This window comes from Trematomus bernacchii, unplaced genomic scaffold (assembly GCF_902827165.1).
Source record: "Trematomus bernacchii unplaced genomic scaffold, fTreBer1.1, whole genome shotgun sequence".
Taxonomy (NCBI): Eukaryota; Metazoa; Chordata; class Actinopteri; order Perciformes; family Nototheniidae; genus Trematomus; species Trematomus bernacchii.
Genome location: NW_022987973.1, coordinates 6187308 through 6207310, shown reverse-complemented (window position 1 = coordinate 6207310; position 20003 = coordinate 6187308). Strand labels below are relative to the sequence as shown.

Genomic DNA, 20003 nt, shown 5'->3' with positions numbered 1-20003 from the left:
CCGTGCATGTAAACTCAGGCCACTGACCGACTCAGCAACACTCAATAAAAGCAGCTCAAGCCTCCACACACACCGACTCAGCCAAGAGCTACAAAACAACAGGGAGAGACAGCTTTGATGTAGACGGACAGATACTCACACTCAAGATGCTTCACTGGTCAAAATGCTCGCACATGTGTGTGCACGCAAACATAAAAGCTAACACTATCTCACACAATCACTGGCTTTTACACACAGCCCTGAACAACTGTGACACCTGTGGAGCTGCGCAGTGTTGGAGCCCCTCCAGAGCCTGCTATCAGTCCAGCACCGAGCACACATGTTCCTTATTTAGTGGAAGTCAAACAGCATCTGATCACTGCTCGGCCAGCGTCAGTCTGTCTGAGGCTCTGGTTTGTAGCTTTGCTGGGCTTCCCGCTCTCCTGAGGCAAACCAACAGGTGGACAACTATCAGCTCACTAAAATCCCATCTGGCCTGGACCAAACACACAGTGTTATCATAGGCACAGAACAGTGAGGACAAGGTTAGTAAGACGTTATGGATGGCATTCCTTAAAGGGTCCACTAATCCACACAGACTCACATGTCACATTGTATTCATTGATCTGCAGTGGACTGGGTTTGAGCCATATTGGATCGGAGATCAAAGAGGACATTAGGTTATTTTAGTTACAAAAACATGTATGATAAAAAAAACTAACTGCTGATGAATCTCACAGATCATGAAATGTACGACCGGCAAAAAGTAATGGGCTTATTAAAGAATACAATTTCAGACTGGTATTATAATAAGAGTTTGAAGTTATATTTGGTTATATTTCATGGATTTTAATGGAGAATTGATTTTCTCTAAACCAACATGTGTATTGGTTTCACCGAAAGACTCCTCTGTGTGAATTTAAACAAAAGGAAAATTACTTTTTTATTTTACAATCTCTTCCGCTGATCTTTAAAAAAAAACTTGGATATCATAAAGAAATTGCCTTCATGTTAAATGCTGAGGTCATACTTTATTTGAGTTACCTAGGGGGATTTCATAATTTACTATAATTAAACACTATAAACTATTTGTTGATTATTTTTAGACTTTTGAATTTGACTAGTTCACACAATTTTCAAGACATTTTAAAATAAGGTAATTTGTAGGCAGCATTACAAAAAAGTTACTTAAATTTGTTACCAAAAAATCCAAGTGATGACTTTATTCCAGATATCTTTAAAGATCTGATTTAATTTCTTGTCAAAAGTCTGTGAGAATTGGAGGGTTTTCGGGGAGACTAGTACCTTCAGCTTTTCTTATGTCCTGGCCACAGCCCCAGTTTTCATGTGTGAAGGTACACTCCATTATATAGACTAGCATAAGGTAATGAGTGGACATAAGCACATTTAGGTAAGGTAATAAGTCGGGCACAAGCCAATTTATGTCAACTGAGTGTAACCTTGACAGATAAATATTCATTAGCAGGCTGCTAAGCTACCTGACCTGTGACCTGCTCACTTCCTCTCCTCTGAGGGTATCTAGGAGCAGAGCTTCAAGCGGATATGAAGCCTAATAAAGAATTCTCTCGTCCTTACCCATCTACTCTTTTCGTCCTTCCTGTTTGATGTGTAGCTGTCTGCATTTGAAGTGGTTTTCAAAAAGACGAGCATGCAGTAACAGAGGGGATGTCTCCCTAGAGAAAGGTCTCCCTACACATCACAGGAATAATACGTGTTGATTGTGATAACACTTTCAAATGTGGCATTAAATTAAAAAAAAACTCAAATTCAAGAAAGTTCTCTAAGCAGCCGTTTCCTCCAGGAACTCAAACACACCTCTCTTATCCTTTTCAAACTCTTACAGTACACGGATAACATGTGTCTCCAACCGGAAGGCACAACAGGCAGTAGGAATGACTTATGTTCATTCAGAGGAAATAAGCATCTGTGCCAAAGTACAATGGCCCTGACATCCTCCACAATAAGTCATACACACACAAGGATCTCCTCTCACTCTATATATACGGACTTCATTCCTGCATCGCTTCAGTCCACATAAGTGACCTTCTCCATGCTCTCTCGTTTGATACTATCAGTATAACCAAGTTCTCAGTCGAATCACTGTCACCAAACTAAAACAGTCTCTGACGACACTGGACAGAGGTTAGGAGACAGAAAATGAAACATCAGTGATGTAATCAAATAAACACGATAGTGAGAGAAAGTGAGTAGATGTAAACATTGGAGAACTCGAGGATATAAATAAGCTAAATAAACAAGTCCAGAGAGAAGAGTTAGGAGAACGGAAGAGCCAAAACAATAAAGGTTTTATGAATTAAGAGGAGAAAAGACGAGAACAAGGAACATGTGTGCGCTTTTGTTGAGGCTCAGAATAATGTTGAGAAAGACTAAGAATTGGTCATGCTGTGACACATGCACACACAGTCATAAAAAGATAAACACACTGAATGTTTTCACTTTACAACACACACACACACACACAAACCCTCTAGTTCCTGGCTGAAGTTTGTCATGGAGTGCGGTAATATTTCAGAAGGAACAAAATATGGACATCTGGATACTGACTGATATTCCTAAAAACACATGGCCTCATAGCTGATCTTTCATTCATATCTTTTCAAAATCATCAGCTCATCATAATTATAAGACAATAATCTACATACATTCTATGTATGTGCAAACTTAAACACGATGCCCTGCATCATAATGCATGTGGGATTAAAGTGATTTTATTCTTAGAAATATAACAAATAAAATGATTATATAAACACATGATTTAACATTAATCAGGATATTGAATGAAACAGTTTCACAGGAGACTACTTACTATAGGGAGTGGATTCAATTAGATTTGATTTTGTAGTTGGCAAAGTATACAAACTGAACGTACACAATATAAAAAGTTTGCCGTCTGAAAATTCAATATGTCAAACTGCTGATTCTGAGATAATTCAGCTGTTCAAATGACCAGACCAATAATTGACTAATAACTCTTCCCTCATTCTCAAATGTACTTCACTGTGTCTTGCGGTCTGCTTTGATGTGTGCTACGTCATCTGATTTAGAGAGATTTTAGTGATCATGACTTCTTCTCGCTGAACTCTGTGTCAAGAAGAGGAATATGTAGAAGAGTGAAAGAACAGGAAAGGACCAGAGAGAGAGAGAGATAAGGTACGAAGAGAGAGCAGATGTGTGGAGAGGGAGGTCAGGAGTTATCACCTACACTGTAGGTGACCTGAGGCGATGTGATAGGACTTGTCATCACCTTCGCAATCAGAGAGCAAGACATTGAATCAAAGCAAGACAGAAAGAGCCAATGCACGGACATTAAACCCAGAAACCATCTGCTTTATGTGCACAACGTTTTGCAAGGTTGTGCATGTGGTCCTCTGCATGTGTTTATCCAGCAGAGATACTTCTCTTTTCCAGTGTGAGAGGCAAACTGTTGTTCATATGGTTTTGTTCAGAAGACCCCCACCAGAATGGGACACCTCCACAGTCTTTAATGCCCCTTCCTGAGGTGTGAGATCATGTCTGCACCAGGGATGAACGGAGAAGCATGCACAAACCAACGTGTGTGTGTGTGTGTGTGTGTGTGTGTGTGTGTGTGTGTGTGTGTGTGTGTGTGTGTGTGTGTGTGTGTGTGTGTGTGTGTGTGTGTGTGTGTGTGTGTGTGTGTGTGCATATGTATGTAAGCATGTGTGTGAAGCAGATGGGAGGAAAGAAAGAAATTAGAGAGGGGTAAAAGGAGAGTAGCGACAGAAAGTCTGCAAGAGCATGTGTGTGTGTCTCCGTGTGTGTGTGTGTTGGACTGAGAGGGCTGTGAGGGGTTAGGGGGAGGCGGAAGGGAGAGGAGAGGGGGAGCACTGTGGTTAGGCATCCAGAGTCAGTGAACATTTTTCTGGCAGGCCCTCTCTATGCTCCTGGCTGCTTGCCCGGCTCTGAAGCAAACTTAAACAAACTCCTGTTGCAGCCATCTGCTGGGCCCGCGGGATAAATCACAGCACTGCTCCGCTCCGTACAACTCAGCCGCACCACTATCAGGTTACTGTGTTAGTGGCCTCACACACATTCACACACACACACACACACACACACGCTCTCTCTTAGGCATGCAGGCACACATTGAAGTCTCTCTCATCCACACGCACAGACACACACACCGAGCTACGCGTCAGCCTGGAGCCAGGGCCTGCCATGGGGCTCACACCGCCAGGAGAGGCCAGCAACATGTGGCCCTGCTAATACCACAGGGAAAGATGAAGAGGATGGGGGGGGAGAAAAAGAGGGAAGAGGGGTGAAAGAAGGGGGGTGAAGAGATAGAGAGAGGAAGGCTGAAGTGATGGGGGGACAAGGGGGAAAAGGTGAGAGATGGACAGAAGAGAAAAATGGGAAGAGACCTCTGACACCTAACTCGAGCTGTGTGATATTTTGATAGCGCCCCGTAGAAGAGAAGAACATAAAAACATCTACAACCCCTCTGCCTCTGTTGGCTTTCATAACAATTTATTTTTATAACGGGGGCTCTCTTTAAGGAGGAAACACATTTTAACAACACATTCTTCTTTCTGTTATTTCTTTGGTCAAGGATCTAACCTTAAACTACCATTGCCAATAAATCTTGATACAACACCATGGTAATGTCATGTACAGTCAGTAACGGTGCAGCTGTACCCCAAGGAGGTAGGGGATCACTCGCAAATTCGGTTAAATCTACTCTGGTGGCTTACCACTCCTCCCTGTGGCCTTGAGGCTGTGCTCTTCACATTAACCATGACTAGCCCATTGGTCCACATTGCACACAGCTCCTGACCGTGTGGGAAATACCACTGACCAAGTTGGCAGGTCGTATGTTAGCACACTGCTAGCCCGATAGCATTGGATTAGGACATGCTTTCAATAAGTCACGGACATAATCAGCATCTGTAAACAGCCTCATGAAATATAAAATAATAACATTCCAAAAGTGCAAATGGCGTACTTGAAAGAGAAAGCAGGGAAAAAGTTACAAATAAAATAATGACAGGCCTTGGGGAAGTATCTGTGGTATCTATCTGTAACACAGATGGGGAAACTGTATCGGTTTATGTCTGGCTCATAGCATGGACATGTCAGTGGGGGGGGGAGTCTTACCCATGGAAACTATTTACAAAGTCCCTTTAGCTCTTCACTATGTATGTGTGCTCATGCATTTGTGTTCATGTTTATGTGTGTGTCCACTCATGGATGGCTAATGTTGAGGATTCTCAGAGTAATCTTTCTCTGTTTGAAATGTGCTTTGGATTACTAACTGGATCACATGAACAACCCAAACTAAACTTTATCAAATGTGTACCGTTAGTATGCCACTTACACCCACTAAACGACAACTTCAGACAGCTTTTCAAACAGGCAATATCTAAGGAAATAAGTTCCTTTACAGCTCATGAAGGCTACCAATACTCTACTTTGAGCATACAGTGCAGACACTACATAACATCAAATGATTTAGAGCTACTGTATAGTCTGTGAACTGCATTCTTCCAGAGGTATCAGTCTCTAGCCTCATGGGAGGATCAGTCCTCTGTCTATTTCTTCCCAGCTGTCCCGGAGCTGGCAGCACAAGCTGAGTATGTGAGAGACCAGGTGGCTGGACCGGCATTTGTGGGGGTGGGGTGGTGGGGGAGTCACGGCCAGGACTTGGGGATACTGACGGGAGGAGGGAGTAATCCAAGGAGGGAATGTCTTCTTCAGCCAAAATAAGCACCCTGAAGATCACCAGCAATGCTTATCATTATCTCTCCTCTGGTTGGCTGACAGAAAGAGGGTGAAGCTGTCTGGCGTCTGGTTGGTCAGAGCCAGTGGTTGAGAGTAGGGCAAGAGGTTGTGAGGTATATTTAGTCCACTACAGGGGGCCTATTTTGGCTCAAGCAGACATCTTTAGTTGGCCTGTCAGCAGGGTGGGAGCAAATCTTCCTTATTTTCACCCCATTGGTAGTATTAGCAGAAAAGAGGGGAAAAGGTAAGACATGAGGATGCGAGAGCAAACAAAGTATGAAGTGAGGATGAAGACCCAAATAACGAGTCACACAGATGTTGAGCAGCACTTGGGAGGTCTGAAAGAGCAAGACTAATGAGCAGCACTTAATAGCAATGAATTATATCCAGTCTGCTAAGAGCATAAGTTATATGTTAAATGTCTGGCAAGGAAATAGGTCTGCCATTAGCTACTGTGTTATCACACACTCCCGCCGTGTCCAGGTGCAGAACCACACACACAGACACGCACACTTTCACACACGCACAGCTGTGGCACAATCCAGCTGCATTTTCCAGCAAGAGAGCAAACACCTGCCAGTGCTCCCAACCACCTGGCAGACACACGTGCACAAACACAAGCATGCAGCTGTTCTGTATGTACATTTTGTTCAATGACTACATACTGTATGTGTGGATGCAAGTGCATGTCTACGAATGTATGCATTTATACGTGACTGTGGGTGAGAGCGCGTTTGGCCGGAGGGCAGCTGGCAGAGAGAGCTGAGCTATAGTCGCATTACACTCCGTCCTCTATAATTACCACAGTCAAACCAGGTTTACTGCTGTAAAACCCAGACTCCAGGGAAGTAAAGCACAGCGGCCTTTACAGCATCACTTCTCTATCGAATTGGCCTCTTGCCGTGCCATGCCAGCCTCCGGTCTGGTAAGAACCAATTACTAAAAAACAGACGTACAGTATAGAAATTGCCAAACATCATGATTTGAGAATGTGCACCTGCCTAAAATAATATGGTATTCCCAAAAAAATGTACATTGGCTCTCTTCTAGATAAAAGAAAAAGTTGAAAGGCTTTAAATAAAAAGGTTTCACCCAGCAGAGTTACACAAACATTTGTACAAAACAAAACGAGAAATTGTTAGCAGCGTAAGAATGACAGAATGGTCCTTTGACCATGTAGGAAGCTAGGACAGTGTCCTGATCACAAAGTAAGAATGCTGAATCCCAAAAGGACTGCTCAAACCCTTAGCATTAACTCCCTCTAATGTCGACATAAAGAGGACTTCCTTAAATATCCCATTGCACACAAATATTACAAAAACTCCCAAATAACACTTTAAATGTTACACAATTACCTTTACAGTAGCAGTACCTACTGCTAATGCCACTTTTTCTGAGGTGCATCTCTGAAGCATGCTAATAGCTGACAAATAAGCTGGCAGGAAACGCAAGTCCAAGTTTCAAAACATCTCTTTAAAAATCTGTTGGTGAAATGACTATGCCCATGAGAGCTCTTCAACCTGCATGTAGTTATTTACTATATATAGGTCTTGTTCCATACTATAATTGTCTTAGGTAGTCCAGAAATGTAAAGTGCAGGGACAAGAGGAAAAAAGGGAAATGGGTAGAAGAGTAAACACCATAAGCGTGCGGCACACAGCCCATTCTTCACTAAAGCTAAGAATGAAAGGAGAGAAGCAGGAAATAATGTAAAATGTATGATAGAGAAGACAGAAGTACACAGTATGTGTTCAAGCATTGACAATTAAAATGATCCTTATTTTCAATCAGGCTCTGAAAATAATGATTAAAAAAGCCTATCAGGTGGCTTCACTGTTGAATACAATAAAAGGCTAAATCTCCTCGCTTTGAGAGCTTTACTCCCTTTTGTTTTCTCAAATAGTTGAATTGGTGTATACAGCATGTATGTGTATTTCTGCGTTTTGGTGTGTGTATTATGTGATGTGCATTTTATTGTGTTGTATTTTTAAATCTGCGAAGTGTAATATGCACGCCAAATCAGTTTCATGCTCTGTATTTTTAAATCATCTTCCCAGTGAAATAAATACAAATTCAATTATGTGGCTGGAAACGTCACACTCCCACGTCCAATCACAGCACAGCCATCTAGTTCACATATAGTTTACTATGTGTCCCCAACCTGACCTTTTGCATACACACATTTTGGTGCCAAATGTTCACAGCAGGGTTCATGGATGCAGGGTTTAGAGGGACACTGCCCTCTCTGTTCCTCTTTCACCCTGTCCACTCAAGTGTATTTGGACATTTGTTTTAATGAAGGCAAGATTGCCAGGCACAATTAATGATAGGCTATCAAAGAGTTTTGTTTCACTGACATTAAAAGAAACAACTGTTTCTGATTTGTAAACGTATACAACAGAATTTAGTCTGTAATATAACCAGCTAAAGGCACCTGTAACAATCTATTCCTGCAATCAGCTGACCTGTTGTGATAACAGACAATTAGCCATATTTAGGCTGATTATATCTCTTCTCAGTTTAGAGCTGTGGATAAACTGGGAGGTTGTTCTGGTCACCTAACTCTACTAATAGGGATCATAAAGGTGTAGGTTGTCCCGCCCTAATAGGTACAACAAAGCTGACAGGATACTGAGGGAGATGTCAATCAAGCAAAGTTCATACATGCTAACAGTTCTTAGAGGAATAATCAGCCAAAAAACTTAAAACAGTGAGGGAGTCAATGTTTGACTATGACCTGACACAGCTGTGGAAGACATTCAATACAAACCAATTAATACCAAGAGATGCCAAAAATAGGAAGATCCAGAATAAAAAGAGTGTAACCTGGCTCAACCATTGCCGAATAGCAGCATTTGTCCAGTGATTTCTACATTCAACATCCTAATTGTTGCCATGACGAACAAATAATTGCAGCTGTAAAGTTTTTCCAGATTTTTTAAATCCTGAATGCTATCAACAACATGGCAAGTGATAACCTTTTACAATTATTGGATCAGCCACTCAAAAAGATTGCATTTAATTATCACTTATTATCCCATATGAGTTTTCATACTGCATGATAAAATGCCGAATGTGCCCACATTTGAAGGCACAGGTGTGTGATACAGGTCCCTTACCTCCAATATAACACATGACCTTTGCTGACCCTATCCCTGAGTGCTGAGAAAATACTCACCTCTCCGCTTGGTTCTGCAGGGTGAGAAGGTCAGTATGCCTTATCTGTCAGCTACTAACTAGATGGAAGTCTGCACCCAGACAAGCCCCAAAACCACACCTTCCTTTTCAACTATCCTGCATCAAAAAACAAGCTTTAAGCAGTGGTGCTACGCTCTTATTCACTTAAAAACGACAGTGAGCTGCAACCGCGTCATTCACTCTTTGCACTCAATGACATTCCTATGTGTACAGTACCAACACAGGATGCGAGGAAACTTCTGACAATGCTTGATTCAATTACTCTCCTTTCCTATTTGGTAATCTCCTGCTTTTAAGATTATAGTGTCTGTTATGATCCTATTTGTCATATATTTATCAATTTGGACTGCCAACCAATGAAAACAAATCTCAGAAAAAAAATGTTTTGGGGTGAAGTACAGACATATCCCCTTAGGTTTGCTAGTTTATTTGTAACTTGCATAACAAACTCACCTGCATGCCAGGGTTGGTTTTCGGTCTTTGCCTTTTCACTTTCCTCTTTCTTTCTGCATTTCCTGCATCAAATCAAACTACATCAAAATGCAGCCTTGTGTCAAAAGCCAGAAAGCTGCCAGTCAAATAATTGTAATAACAACCATAAATTACATAATTTATATTTAAATGCAGATAACTTAAAAAGATTACAGTAAAGATTAAAAGTAAAAAAAAACTGACGGTGTGTCTTTGCTAACGTTGTTAGGTTAAAAGGATAAAGCCAGTTAAAAGCTAGCGAACTAGCTAACCTACCAAAGTAAATTGGCTGGTGTTTACACATTCAGCACTAACAACCCTGTACTTGACACATTTACACAAATAGCTCATAAATTGCTTAAGGGCTGGATTACTCACCACTCACAGCAAACTCACAATTTACAGAGAGAAACAAAAGAGTATTTACTCTAGTAGCATTAATTAAAAAAAAAGAGGCAACAAGGAATGGACCAAACCAAGTGTTACGAGGGGGGAGGACAGGGTATTGATAAACTATTATATCTGGTGGATGCTGATGTAATCAGATTGAATATTTCTTGCTGTCACTTATAACATGACAGGATATTGTGTAAGATTGTTTAAACTACACAATTACATGAACACACATATAAATTGCAACCTCATATTGTACACTTATCGACATTGCATTGATGTTTGTATTTGACCCTGCAACTACTGACTGTCTGTCCCAGTGGCCAAAGGTGGTACTGCAAAAAAAAAAAAAAATGGATTTCTCTCATACGGACCGTCCACACAGCAGCGTTAAAAAAATCTTGAAACGCTTCTGCCCATTCACTTTGAATGGGGTGACGTCACTTTCCCTCACTTTTCGCCGAACTGCATTGTGGGCAGGCGAGCGGAGATTTTCAGGATTTTCAGGATTCAAAGTTGAGCAATGTTCAACTTTTGAGGCTGAGGTGGAAGCGTCAGCCAATCAAATCCCGTGTACGCAAATCTGACAGTTCAAGCTCTAGCCAATCAAACGGCGTGTATGCTGGGAGAGACATACCGCAGGTCATTTCCTCATATTCCCAAAAATGGAGGAGAAATTAGCGGTAGGGAATCACCCGGTGCCTTATGACCAGTCCCTATTTACCTACCGGGATATAAACCGGAGGAGCCAGGCATGGAGGGAGGTGGCAGAGACAGTGGTATGTTTTCGCCTGTTTGGGGAGTTTATATCCAGTTTACTTCAAACTTTTTTGCTTCGTATGTCGGGGGCGGGAGATGCATGTGATTGGTTGTTGGTGCCTTGCTCGCAAAAAATCCCCAAACTTCAGATACGCCCACCTCCAAGATTTTTTTAACGTTGCTGTGTGGACGGTCCGATAGACCACTATTATACAACTTTTTTTTTTTTTTTAAATTGTATTTAAAACTGTTGTCACGTCGCCTCCAACTGCAAATAAGAATAGTCATTAATGTTTTTAGCATCATTTTTAATCCATAAATGTTTTACATTTAAAAAAATACCCAGAACACAGAAGAGCAATTATTTATTTTACTGACAACCTCCCAATGTAAAGCTTATAGGCTATGCAAGACCAAGTGAGTAGATAACTGATAAGAGGCATTCCAGAAAGTGAAATCACTTTTTTGACTTATGTGCTGGGCCAATTTTCACTCAGATGATTGGACACCATCATGGAGTAAGATCCAGTTCATAATACTTCCATGAAGGAGAGTTGGCCATGTGACCAATTTGTTTGAATGACCAAATATGATAACAACAACAATTAGTGCTGTGGGAGATCTATGAAGAGCCTTTGCAGGGCCTAGACATAAAAGGGAAGACAAAGAATAAAATAATAGAACATCTCACTCTCATCTGCTCCATACAGGATCTCCTTATTCAGATATGGGCAAGAATGTAGTGCTGAGGGATGTTAGCGGGAAGAGGGTGATTAAAGCTTTGAGCACTTAATCAAAAGCCACCTCCAGCAGCTTTGAAAGTAAGCTCCTTAAATACCAAAAGGATTCCCTGTGAAACCCACGGCTGTCAATCAGACAGCACCGCTGGAAGAGACCCAGCTGCAGGAACTTTAAAGAATATGTGCAATACAAACAGTTTTCATTAACCAAACATTCATACACATAGACGGGCATAACAACAGCACACACCATATGTTAAGACTGTACCACATTGCATGCTTCAAATTAACACAGTTTTAATAGAAACCCATTTTAAACCAGGCTGTGTGGCCAGCATGCTGTTATATATCCTTCTATGATGAATTGATGTAAAAAATGAGACTCCTTTTTCTTCTGTTTTCCTCTGGCTGCAATTTAAATCCCATTAACCCCCTCACCTTCTCTCAGCCTCCCACTCTTCTTTTCTCCTTATTTTTCTTTTTTTTCTCCAATAATTCACTTAGGATAATCTTTCTCTCCCTTTTCAACTTCACATCCAGATTTGATGTGTAATGTTACCCTCACTCCTTCTTTCACTACACTATAAATCTTCCTTGGCGACACTGTCAAGATGCCGGCATGTTTTTCCTGTGACAGCAAATACCTCCTTTACAGGATATGAGCCGTGCAGTGAGAACACACTCGATCTTTAAAACCAAGCACACATACATACAAAACTAGCAGCATATCAACAGACAAAAACACAAGCCACAGCACAAGACGTAACACACACACACACACACACACACACACACACACACACACACACACACACACACACACACACACACACACACACACACACACACACACACACACACACCACACACACACACACACACACACACACACACACACACACACACACACACACACACACACACACACACACACACACACACACACACACACACACACACACACACACACACACACACACACACACACACACACACACACACACACACACAGCGACTGAATGATTGAACTCAGTCACAGAAACCTGTCTCCGCTCGTCTAACAGGTCAACAATAATCATCCACTCAAAACAGTCAGACCACCATACAAAAATAAACACCCTGTGAGGATACAGACACACACACACACATATACATATGGGTGTTTAGGAGAAGTAGAGGCTTAATATGTTTGTGTTCCGAATCTGCGTAGAATTATGAAGTATTTATCTTTGCAAGGCTTGACTAATGGTTCATTGATTTGCTCTTTCAGTCCCTTATGTTCTTGTACAAGCAGAAGACACACTGTTAATGACTATGGAGGCTGTTGATTTAGCTATACGCCTTAATTATACACATCTATATCAAAGGAATGCAATCAATCCCAATAATTGCAACAACACAGTTATGCAGCCCTGGATCAGTTTACGCAGGGCCTAAGAAATGAACCATATCATAATTTCACCATATTTTTGTTCAAGACCACAATACGCAGTTAAGATTGATCTGTTACTAGAAAGCATACACAATTAACTGCTTCTACAATTACATTGAAAGATCATTTTCTACTATTAATATTTATTGATAATGGGGTTTAAGAGTTCGCCTTCACCTTACTTTACTTGCACAGCTGATTATTTTATCTTCATATGCAGAATATTCTGACAGTGAAATGACTTTAAAATGGAGTGAAAACCAGTATATCCATAACAATTTCAAACTATCACATTTATTATACCTCCTTAAAGGACAAGTTCACATTTTTCAACATTACCCACACATGCCTATTAGTATATTAACAAGTGCTATCGGCTGTTTCGCCTTCCCATATTGTTCTTTTAGTTTAACTGAATATAAGACTTCAGCAGTCTGACTTGAGCAGTGTCTTACAGTTTTTTTATTACAAAATACTTTCACAGAAAAAGTATTGAGCTGCAGCAGGGGGATAGTAAAATAAAAAGTGAGTTCCTATTGAAAGATGGTTACTTTGGGAGCACACTTTACTGTTTTGACACATGGTACACCATGAGTCAGCGTTAAACTACTTCCACGGCTCTGCATCAGTTTGATAAACAACACACTCATCTTTATGTGCAGAGTGTAGAAATGAGGCACAAAGAGATTTATTTTAAATATAGCCTTCATTGTGTTGCTTAAAAAGCACCTCAGAAGAACAAATGCAATATCTCCCATCTAGGCTATCCTGATCCCATAAAATACACAACTACGTGAATGCAACAGTTTGAGCAACAACAAAGCCACTGACATCTGTTTTACGGAGAGTGCAAGTGAAAGATCTTCTGACCAGCAGCCCCTCCCCAGACGGCGGCTGGTGATCTATACTTAAACGCCTGTCAAAGGTCATGTTCAACATACTAATTAAACACAGGGCAGCAGAACAGAGAACATGATAACCACCCATCACTTCTGTGTGTGTGTGTGTGTGTGTGTGTGTGTGTGTGTGTGTGTGTGTGTGTGTGTGTGTGTGTGTGTGTGTGTGTATACATAATACATGCAGGGAAAACAGACAGCACAGCAATCCACCCTTTTTCACAGAATAAGAATATGGAGTGCGCAATAATGTTTACACCGTATCGAGCAGTATAATGGGGAAAGATCCGATCTCATACTAGTCTTCATCAAACATTTAATTTGTCACTGTGTTTTGGTCTTGGTATTGACTCTGAATTTGGAATATTAAACAGAAAAAAGTATTTGAACTGGGGTATTTGTCACTTTTTTTAATGACATATTAAAATCTCTGTAACAATGCCTGAAGGAAGGGGGATGCTGACTGACCTATAGTGTAAACACACTTTCTCTTGACCTGGAAACTCTCTAACCGTGTGCACACAACCTATGCTCTGACTGAGTTATTGCAGAAAAGGTGTACTTAAAAATACATTTTAGTTGTAAAAACATTTAAAAGACAACTTTAAAAGAATTTCCTGATAATCTCTAAGATCCAGTCTGAAGTCACGGATACAGCTCCAGCCGGCATCTTTCTTAAGCCTTCGTATCAAATGCTTTGAGGCTCAAAAGAACGTATGATATTTGACCGGAGTTTATTCATTTGTCCGGAAATTGAAAGCTTCCAAGATACCTGGAACGCCACCAATTGTTTCTAAAGGAAAACTATCCTTGGTGTGCAGCTTTGTGTAACATGATAAACTACAATCAAAAAACAATAGAATACAAAGGAATAGAAAAGGAAAGAACAATTAGGGTATGTTTATCTTTGTACTGTCCCTTCCACCAGGCACACACAGTGCAGGGGAACCAGATGGGCCCTCCCTCTTGACAGCCCAAACCCCAGTGATGACAGAACCTCTCAAGTATACAGCGTGACATTAGAGGACAAAGCACCTGTTGCCGAGCAGCACTTTCACACCTCCCCTTCCTCACAGAAACACACACTGGCACTCTCTCAGCCATGAGGTCACTGTCTCACCCAGGCCAAAACTGGCTGTGCCACCTGCAACCATACCAGTCCAAAATGATCACTCGAAACCTAGCCTGCCCAGACCCCCCTCTCACCCGCCCACTCTTCAATGCGTAAATCTTGACAGGCAGAAAGAGCTGGTCCCAAAATTATACTCTTTATCACGAGTATTCCCTCACATACTTATTGTATAACAAATACTGAAGTCTGGAGACCATAAGAGTATCCGCCACTCAAATGCTTCTTTAAAAAGACAGAAAAGACGTTAGGTAGACAACTCAAGACAGCTGGTGTGAGTGTGCAGCGACTGAGGTTGCTGCTCAGGGTGAATGGCATTCACAGATGTTTTTACATGTCCTGCATGGCTGGACAGTTAGTGTCTGTTTGCATGAGAGAGCTGTTCACAGAGACAATTGTCTGTCTATGCTCCTCATCAACACATCATCATCCTCGTTTGCCCTGCACTTGTCCCAGATATAACCCAAAACACTTCTTTTTTTTACTATAGGAAAAGAAGGGTTGAGAACGACAGGGATTGTATGTGTGTTGTTGAAAGAAGAGTGAGAAGAAACCAACATTTGGATACAGAAAAAAGCAAGAAAGTTAATGATGACAGAATGATCTCTCTTCAGAGCAAGTGTGTAAATGTACTGTTCACTGAGCTGACCCATCTGGACCACCTATGCAAGTATCTTTACTCATCAGAATCACTTATTCTAATGATGACATGTTGTATTTTCTCAAGAATATGAATGAGAACCATTCAAATGGATGTAAAGTATGAAGTCTTGAAACACACATCACTGCCACTGCATATGTTTTGACATGAAAAGGGAAAGCAATGAAAGTCATGTTTCTTATTGGAGTCTTAATCTTAGTATCATGGGTATTTCCCTCCCAAATCTTACAATGGAATCATGAATAAGGCAATAGATAAATAGGCATGTGTTCTAAACTTTATATTGATAAAGATCAAAATAATATTATATTGAGATTAATATTACAAACATAAAAACTTAAAACTGAACACTTGATAAAGCTGATGTATTTGAAGGAAATTAAGTGTATACATGCTAATATAACGAATTAGCAGACCATTATTTTGCATAAGTGTTATGATTATTGTCATCACAATAAGTATTGTATGGGAACTCTAGATTTGCTTTAAACAAACTTCATTGAAAGTATTCTTTAAGATCTTCAACATGCTCAAACCAAAACAAACTGTTCAGCACGGGGTGGGACATACTCAGTCATGCTTACCAAAATAAACACACTCACACACACATGGACACAGCAAACACACGGCTGGCCTTGGCAGTCAGATCCCCATCGTTTTCCTCTGGTGTTGATAGAAGTAAGTTTTGATAAAAGTGTTTGTCTCATCATCATTGTTCAGCCAAGTTGTGTCATCCACCCCAACTAAGCGTTTCATTTTCAAGCCACACACACACACACACACACACACACACACACACACACACACACACACACACACACACACACACACACACACACACACACACACACACACACACACACACACACACACACACACACACACACACACACACACACACACACACACACACACACACACACACACACACACACACACCTGTTTGAGGCCTATTCTTCTGCAAAAAAAGGCTATACTCCATGGCACGATAAGCAGTTTCAAAGATATTAATGCATTCAGCCGAAATGTTTATGTAAAACAGTCAAAAGCACCATCTGCATCACAGTGATTTTCAATTCTTTATCACAGATATTCCACTATGCAAAGTGTTAAACTCATCCCTTGCCATGTGACTCAGAGGTCATATCAGGGCAAACACAGTCTGCGCTGCACTGTGGGAATGCAGAGGGGATTAAAAGGTGATGGGAGACTTTAACCAAGCTTGTCATTGCATTTAGACACATTTGAGGACAATTGGAAAAAAGAAACCTTTAGCATGTGCTTACCTTATGTCTAGTCTGTAGCAAGGCTGATTCTGGTTCTTTCTTCTCCCCGTCTGAAGATCCATGTCCAAGCCTATCCCTGTCCTGCTGCATGCTCTGTCCCACCTGCACCATGGCCTTACATTCCACACATGCGCCAATCACCAACCTCCTCCCATCATCCACCAGGAGCGTGCGTGTGCTGCGAGGTGCGTACAGGAAGACAGGTAGCCTGGCCACAGTGACAGCGCACAGCCTACCCTTCCTGTGCTGCTCCTTCCTGCAGAAGAAACACACAAAAGCCTCACAGCTGTACTGGCGTGCCCATGGGGAGCTCGGAGGTTGCTGGTTGGCACTGGATAAACTAGAGGTAGAAGGGGTGGAGGGACCCTGGCCCTTACTCTCATGTTGGGCCCACTGGGAGTGTAGGTCATGATAGCAGAGATTACAAGCTGACACCAGGCCTGTGGCGTCAACTGGCTTGGCCCGTGGTGCAGGAGGATGGACTGTGAGGAAGGGGAAGAAAGGCTCGCTCTCCCCACAACGCCCAGGCGGGTTGACATGGAGCTGGTACTCTCCACCTGCGCAGAGCTCGCCTCCACACAGGTAACACACTGACATGGAGCTGCAGGGGCGAGAGGCCACAGCTGTCTGGGAATGGGCCGGTCCAGAGCCCTCAATTGCCATGGCAGCGTGGTACCTGACTAGGAAGGAGCTGACAGACGTGATGAGGTCTTCACTGAGGCTGAGTCGATATGCCCCCCAGATCTCTTCCAGGATAAAATGGCACTGTGGGCAACAGTGCACACGGCCATTCCTCACCCCCTGGGCATTAGGTGGGCAAGGCAACATGTTGATGAAAGGAAAATACATTGCACCCCGGGATTTGCCAACACCAGCCTGTGCATATGCCACCCTCATATCTCCTGCACAGTCCTGACCACAGAGGAAACAGGCCTCGTGGGAAGCCATGGGTTCATTATTACACTCTATGGACTCTGAGGAAGTTGGTTGGGAAGGCTGGAGAGAACTGGTGTCGTGGTTGAGGGGGACTACATACAAACGTTGAAGGACAGGCACATCCGCCAGCTGGAAGCTCTGCCACTGCTGCATGAGAGAAGTGTGACAGCTGCCACACACCAAGGTTGTACCCGCTGGACTGATGGGTACTGCACCCCGGGGAGGGGAGTGAAGCCACAGGAAGGGGAAGAAGGGCTCGCCCTGTGCCCTCTCCTGTTTCTGAACACTGACTTTGAAACGGCCATCATGTCTGAGCCCAGTGCCACAGACAAAGCACACACACTCCTCTGCACAGGTGTCCACAGTGGGGTGAGACTTTCTTACTGAAAGGTTTCTGACATGTCTAAACTTTGCTGTAGTGCTTGTCTTTCTCTCATACATGTCTACATCATCATCACTTGTAATGTTAATCTCATCTTCATCAGAGCTGTCAGAGGTATTCTTCCTGGGAACAGCCATGTTACATTTAGTGGTGACAGCAGTGGTGCCAACTGATGACAGAGCAGTGTCGGGGTGATCCTCTGTCCTTCCTCGGTACAGCAGGGATGTATGTCTGGACGAGGCACAGCTGCTGTCGACAACACGCTGATTCTGACGCGGCTCTGCATGTCTGACATTCCCCTCCTCAAGCCATCGCCTGTTGCGCATAATGACCCCGTTGTCTTGCACAGGTGTGTCAGTGAAGGGACTGTCATAGCATCGCTGAGGGAATCTCTCCTGGGATTTAGCCAGGGATTCTGATGATTGACAGACATTATTTATAATTTTAGCACCGCGCCTCGCCGGCAGAACACTCTCCGCTTGTGGCGATCCCTGCGCCCCATAAACACCCACCGGGTAGCGCATTGCCCGCTGTGAATCTGGACTGTTTTTAACACTGATGACATTGTTCTTCTTGTTACTGTCTCTTGGCGATTTGCCAGATGCTGTCATGCACTTGTCTTTGCTCATACTGGCTCTGTCGACTAAATCCATCTCCTGGTCTGACATGTTCTCGTTGTCAGAAAAAGAAGAGAAATCAGAGTCTGCGCCCCCACTGATTCTCCTCTCCAGATCATAGGAAAGGTTCCACTCCTGTGGGACCCGACGAGAGTCGCACTGATAGGGTCGTTTCAGCCAGTACATGCGCTTCTCAATGGGCGTCCTGCTCCGCTCGAAAGAGTTCCACTGCTCGGACAGAAAAAAGTGGCACACAGCGCAAACCAGCGTATGTCCATCCGGGCTCAGTTCACACGCACCCGGGGCTGGCTCCTGATTTTGTAGGAAAGGGAAAAACGGAAGCCTCTCTTTTTGATATGTCACTTGTAGCCTCAATTCCTTCCCTGGCGTAACTCCGCTTCCACATATAAAACAGTGAACCAGTCCCCCTAATCCATTCCGGTCAGTCATGGAAGTGTTGCCGGGCAATAGGCTGTCCTCCTCGGGCATAGCTGCAGCCATGAGTCGGTGTTTGCGAGATAAGGCTGCCAGTTCGATGTCACAGGGGGAGTTCATCGTTTTTAAACATCAAAGACGCTACATGACAAGACGTCAACAGTCAAGTTATGCTCATGATTAACACTTATCTGCAGCTCAGTAAACCATAATCAAAGTTACTCACTGGGTGATAAGATACACGATAGTCCATTGAAACGACAGCATGCAGCGAAAGCAGCAAACCGTTTGTCTCTCATGGACACCGCCGAAAAAGTAAAAACAGTCCAGGCTAATTGAAGTCTGTAATCCGGATGTTTGCACTTTAAATCCGTAGGTATATGATTTGGGATCACGGGTCGCTTCTCCAGCGAACTTTCTGCCTGCGCGCAGCAAACTTTGGCTGCGGACTCGCTCACACTGTACAGAGCGCCATCCCCGATTCATGGGACCCGCTTCGACACCCCAAAGACAACCTCCACCCCCTGCCAGCCCCCAGTAATAATTTTACAGAGATTATGAGCACACACTCCCGCATTAGCTGCCCATTCTTCTAAGTGCAGGATTTCCACTGTATAACAGGGGCGTGAATTGGATAAACAGACTCCCAGCAGCATGCATGTTACCAACTGCAAGCAAACATTTGTGACTCATTAGCCTGTGTCAATTAATACTAGACACTTTAGGACGACTGTTAATGAGTTTTCGCACACTTTAAAAAAAGTTTTACATATTTCTGGTTATTTTAGTTTTGAACACAGTGTCAAGCCACATGAGACACAGATATTGATGCAACACATTTACAAAGCCTACAGAGCTCTGTTTTGAGTTAACAGTTAAGTCATTTCATCAAATAGGAATAAAAAAAAAAA

The 20003-nt window shown here is 42.6% G+C and overlaps 1 protein-coding gene across 1 annotated transcript in view; it reads right to left on the bottom strand.

Moving 5' to 3' along the window:
* Positions 1–19429, bottom strand: part of gse1 (Gse1 coiled-coil protein) — a 163601-nt gene extending 144172 nt beyond the window's left edge. The window contains 1 exon segment of the mRNA XM_034116187.1: positions 16723–19429. Within this exon segment, the coding sequence (XP_033972078.1) occupies positions 16723–19212 (2490 nt within the window). The 5' untranslated portion in view covers positions 19213–19429.
* Positions 19430–20003: the final 574 nt, after the last annotated feature.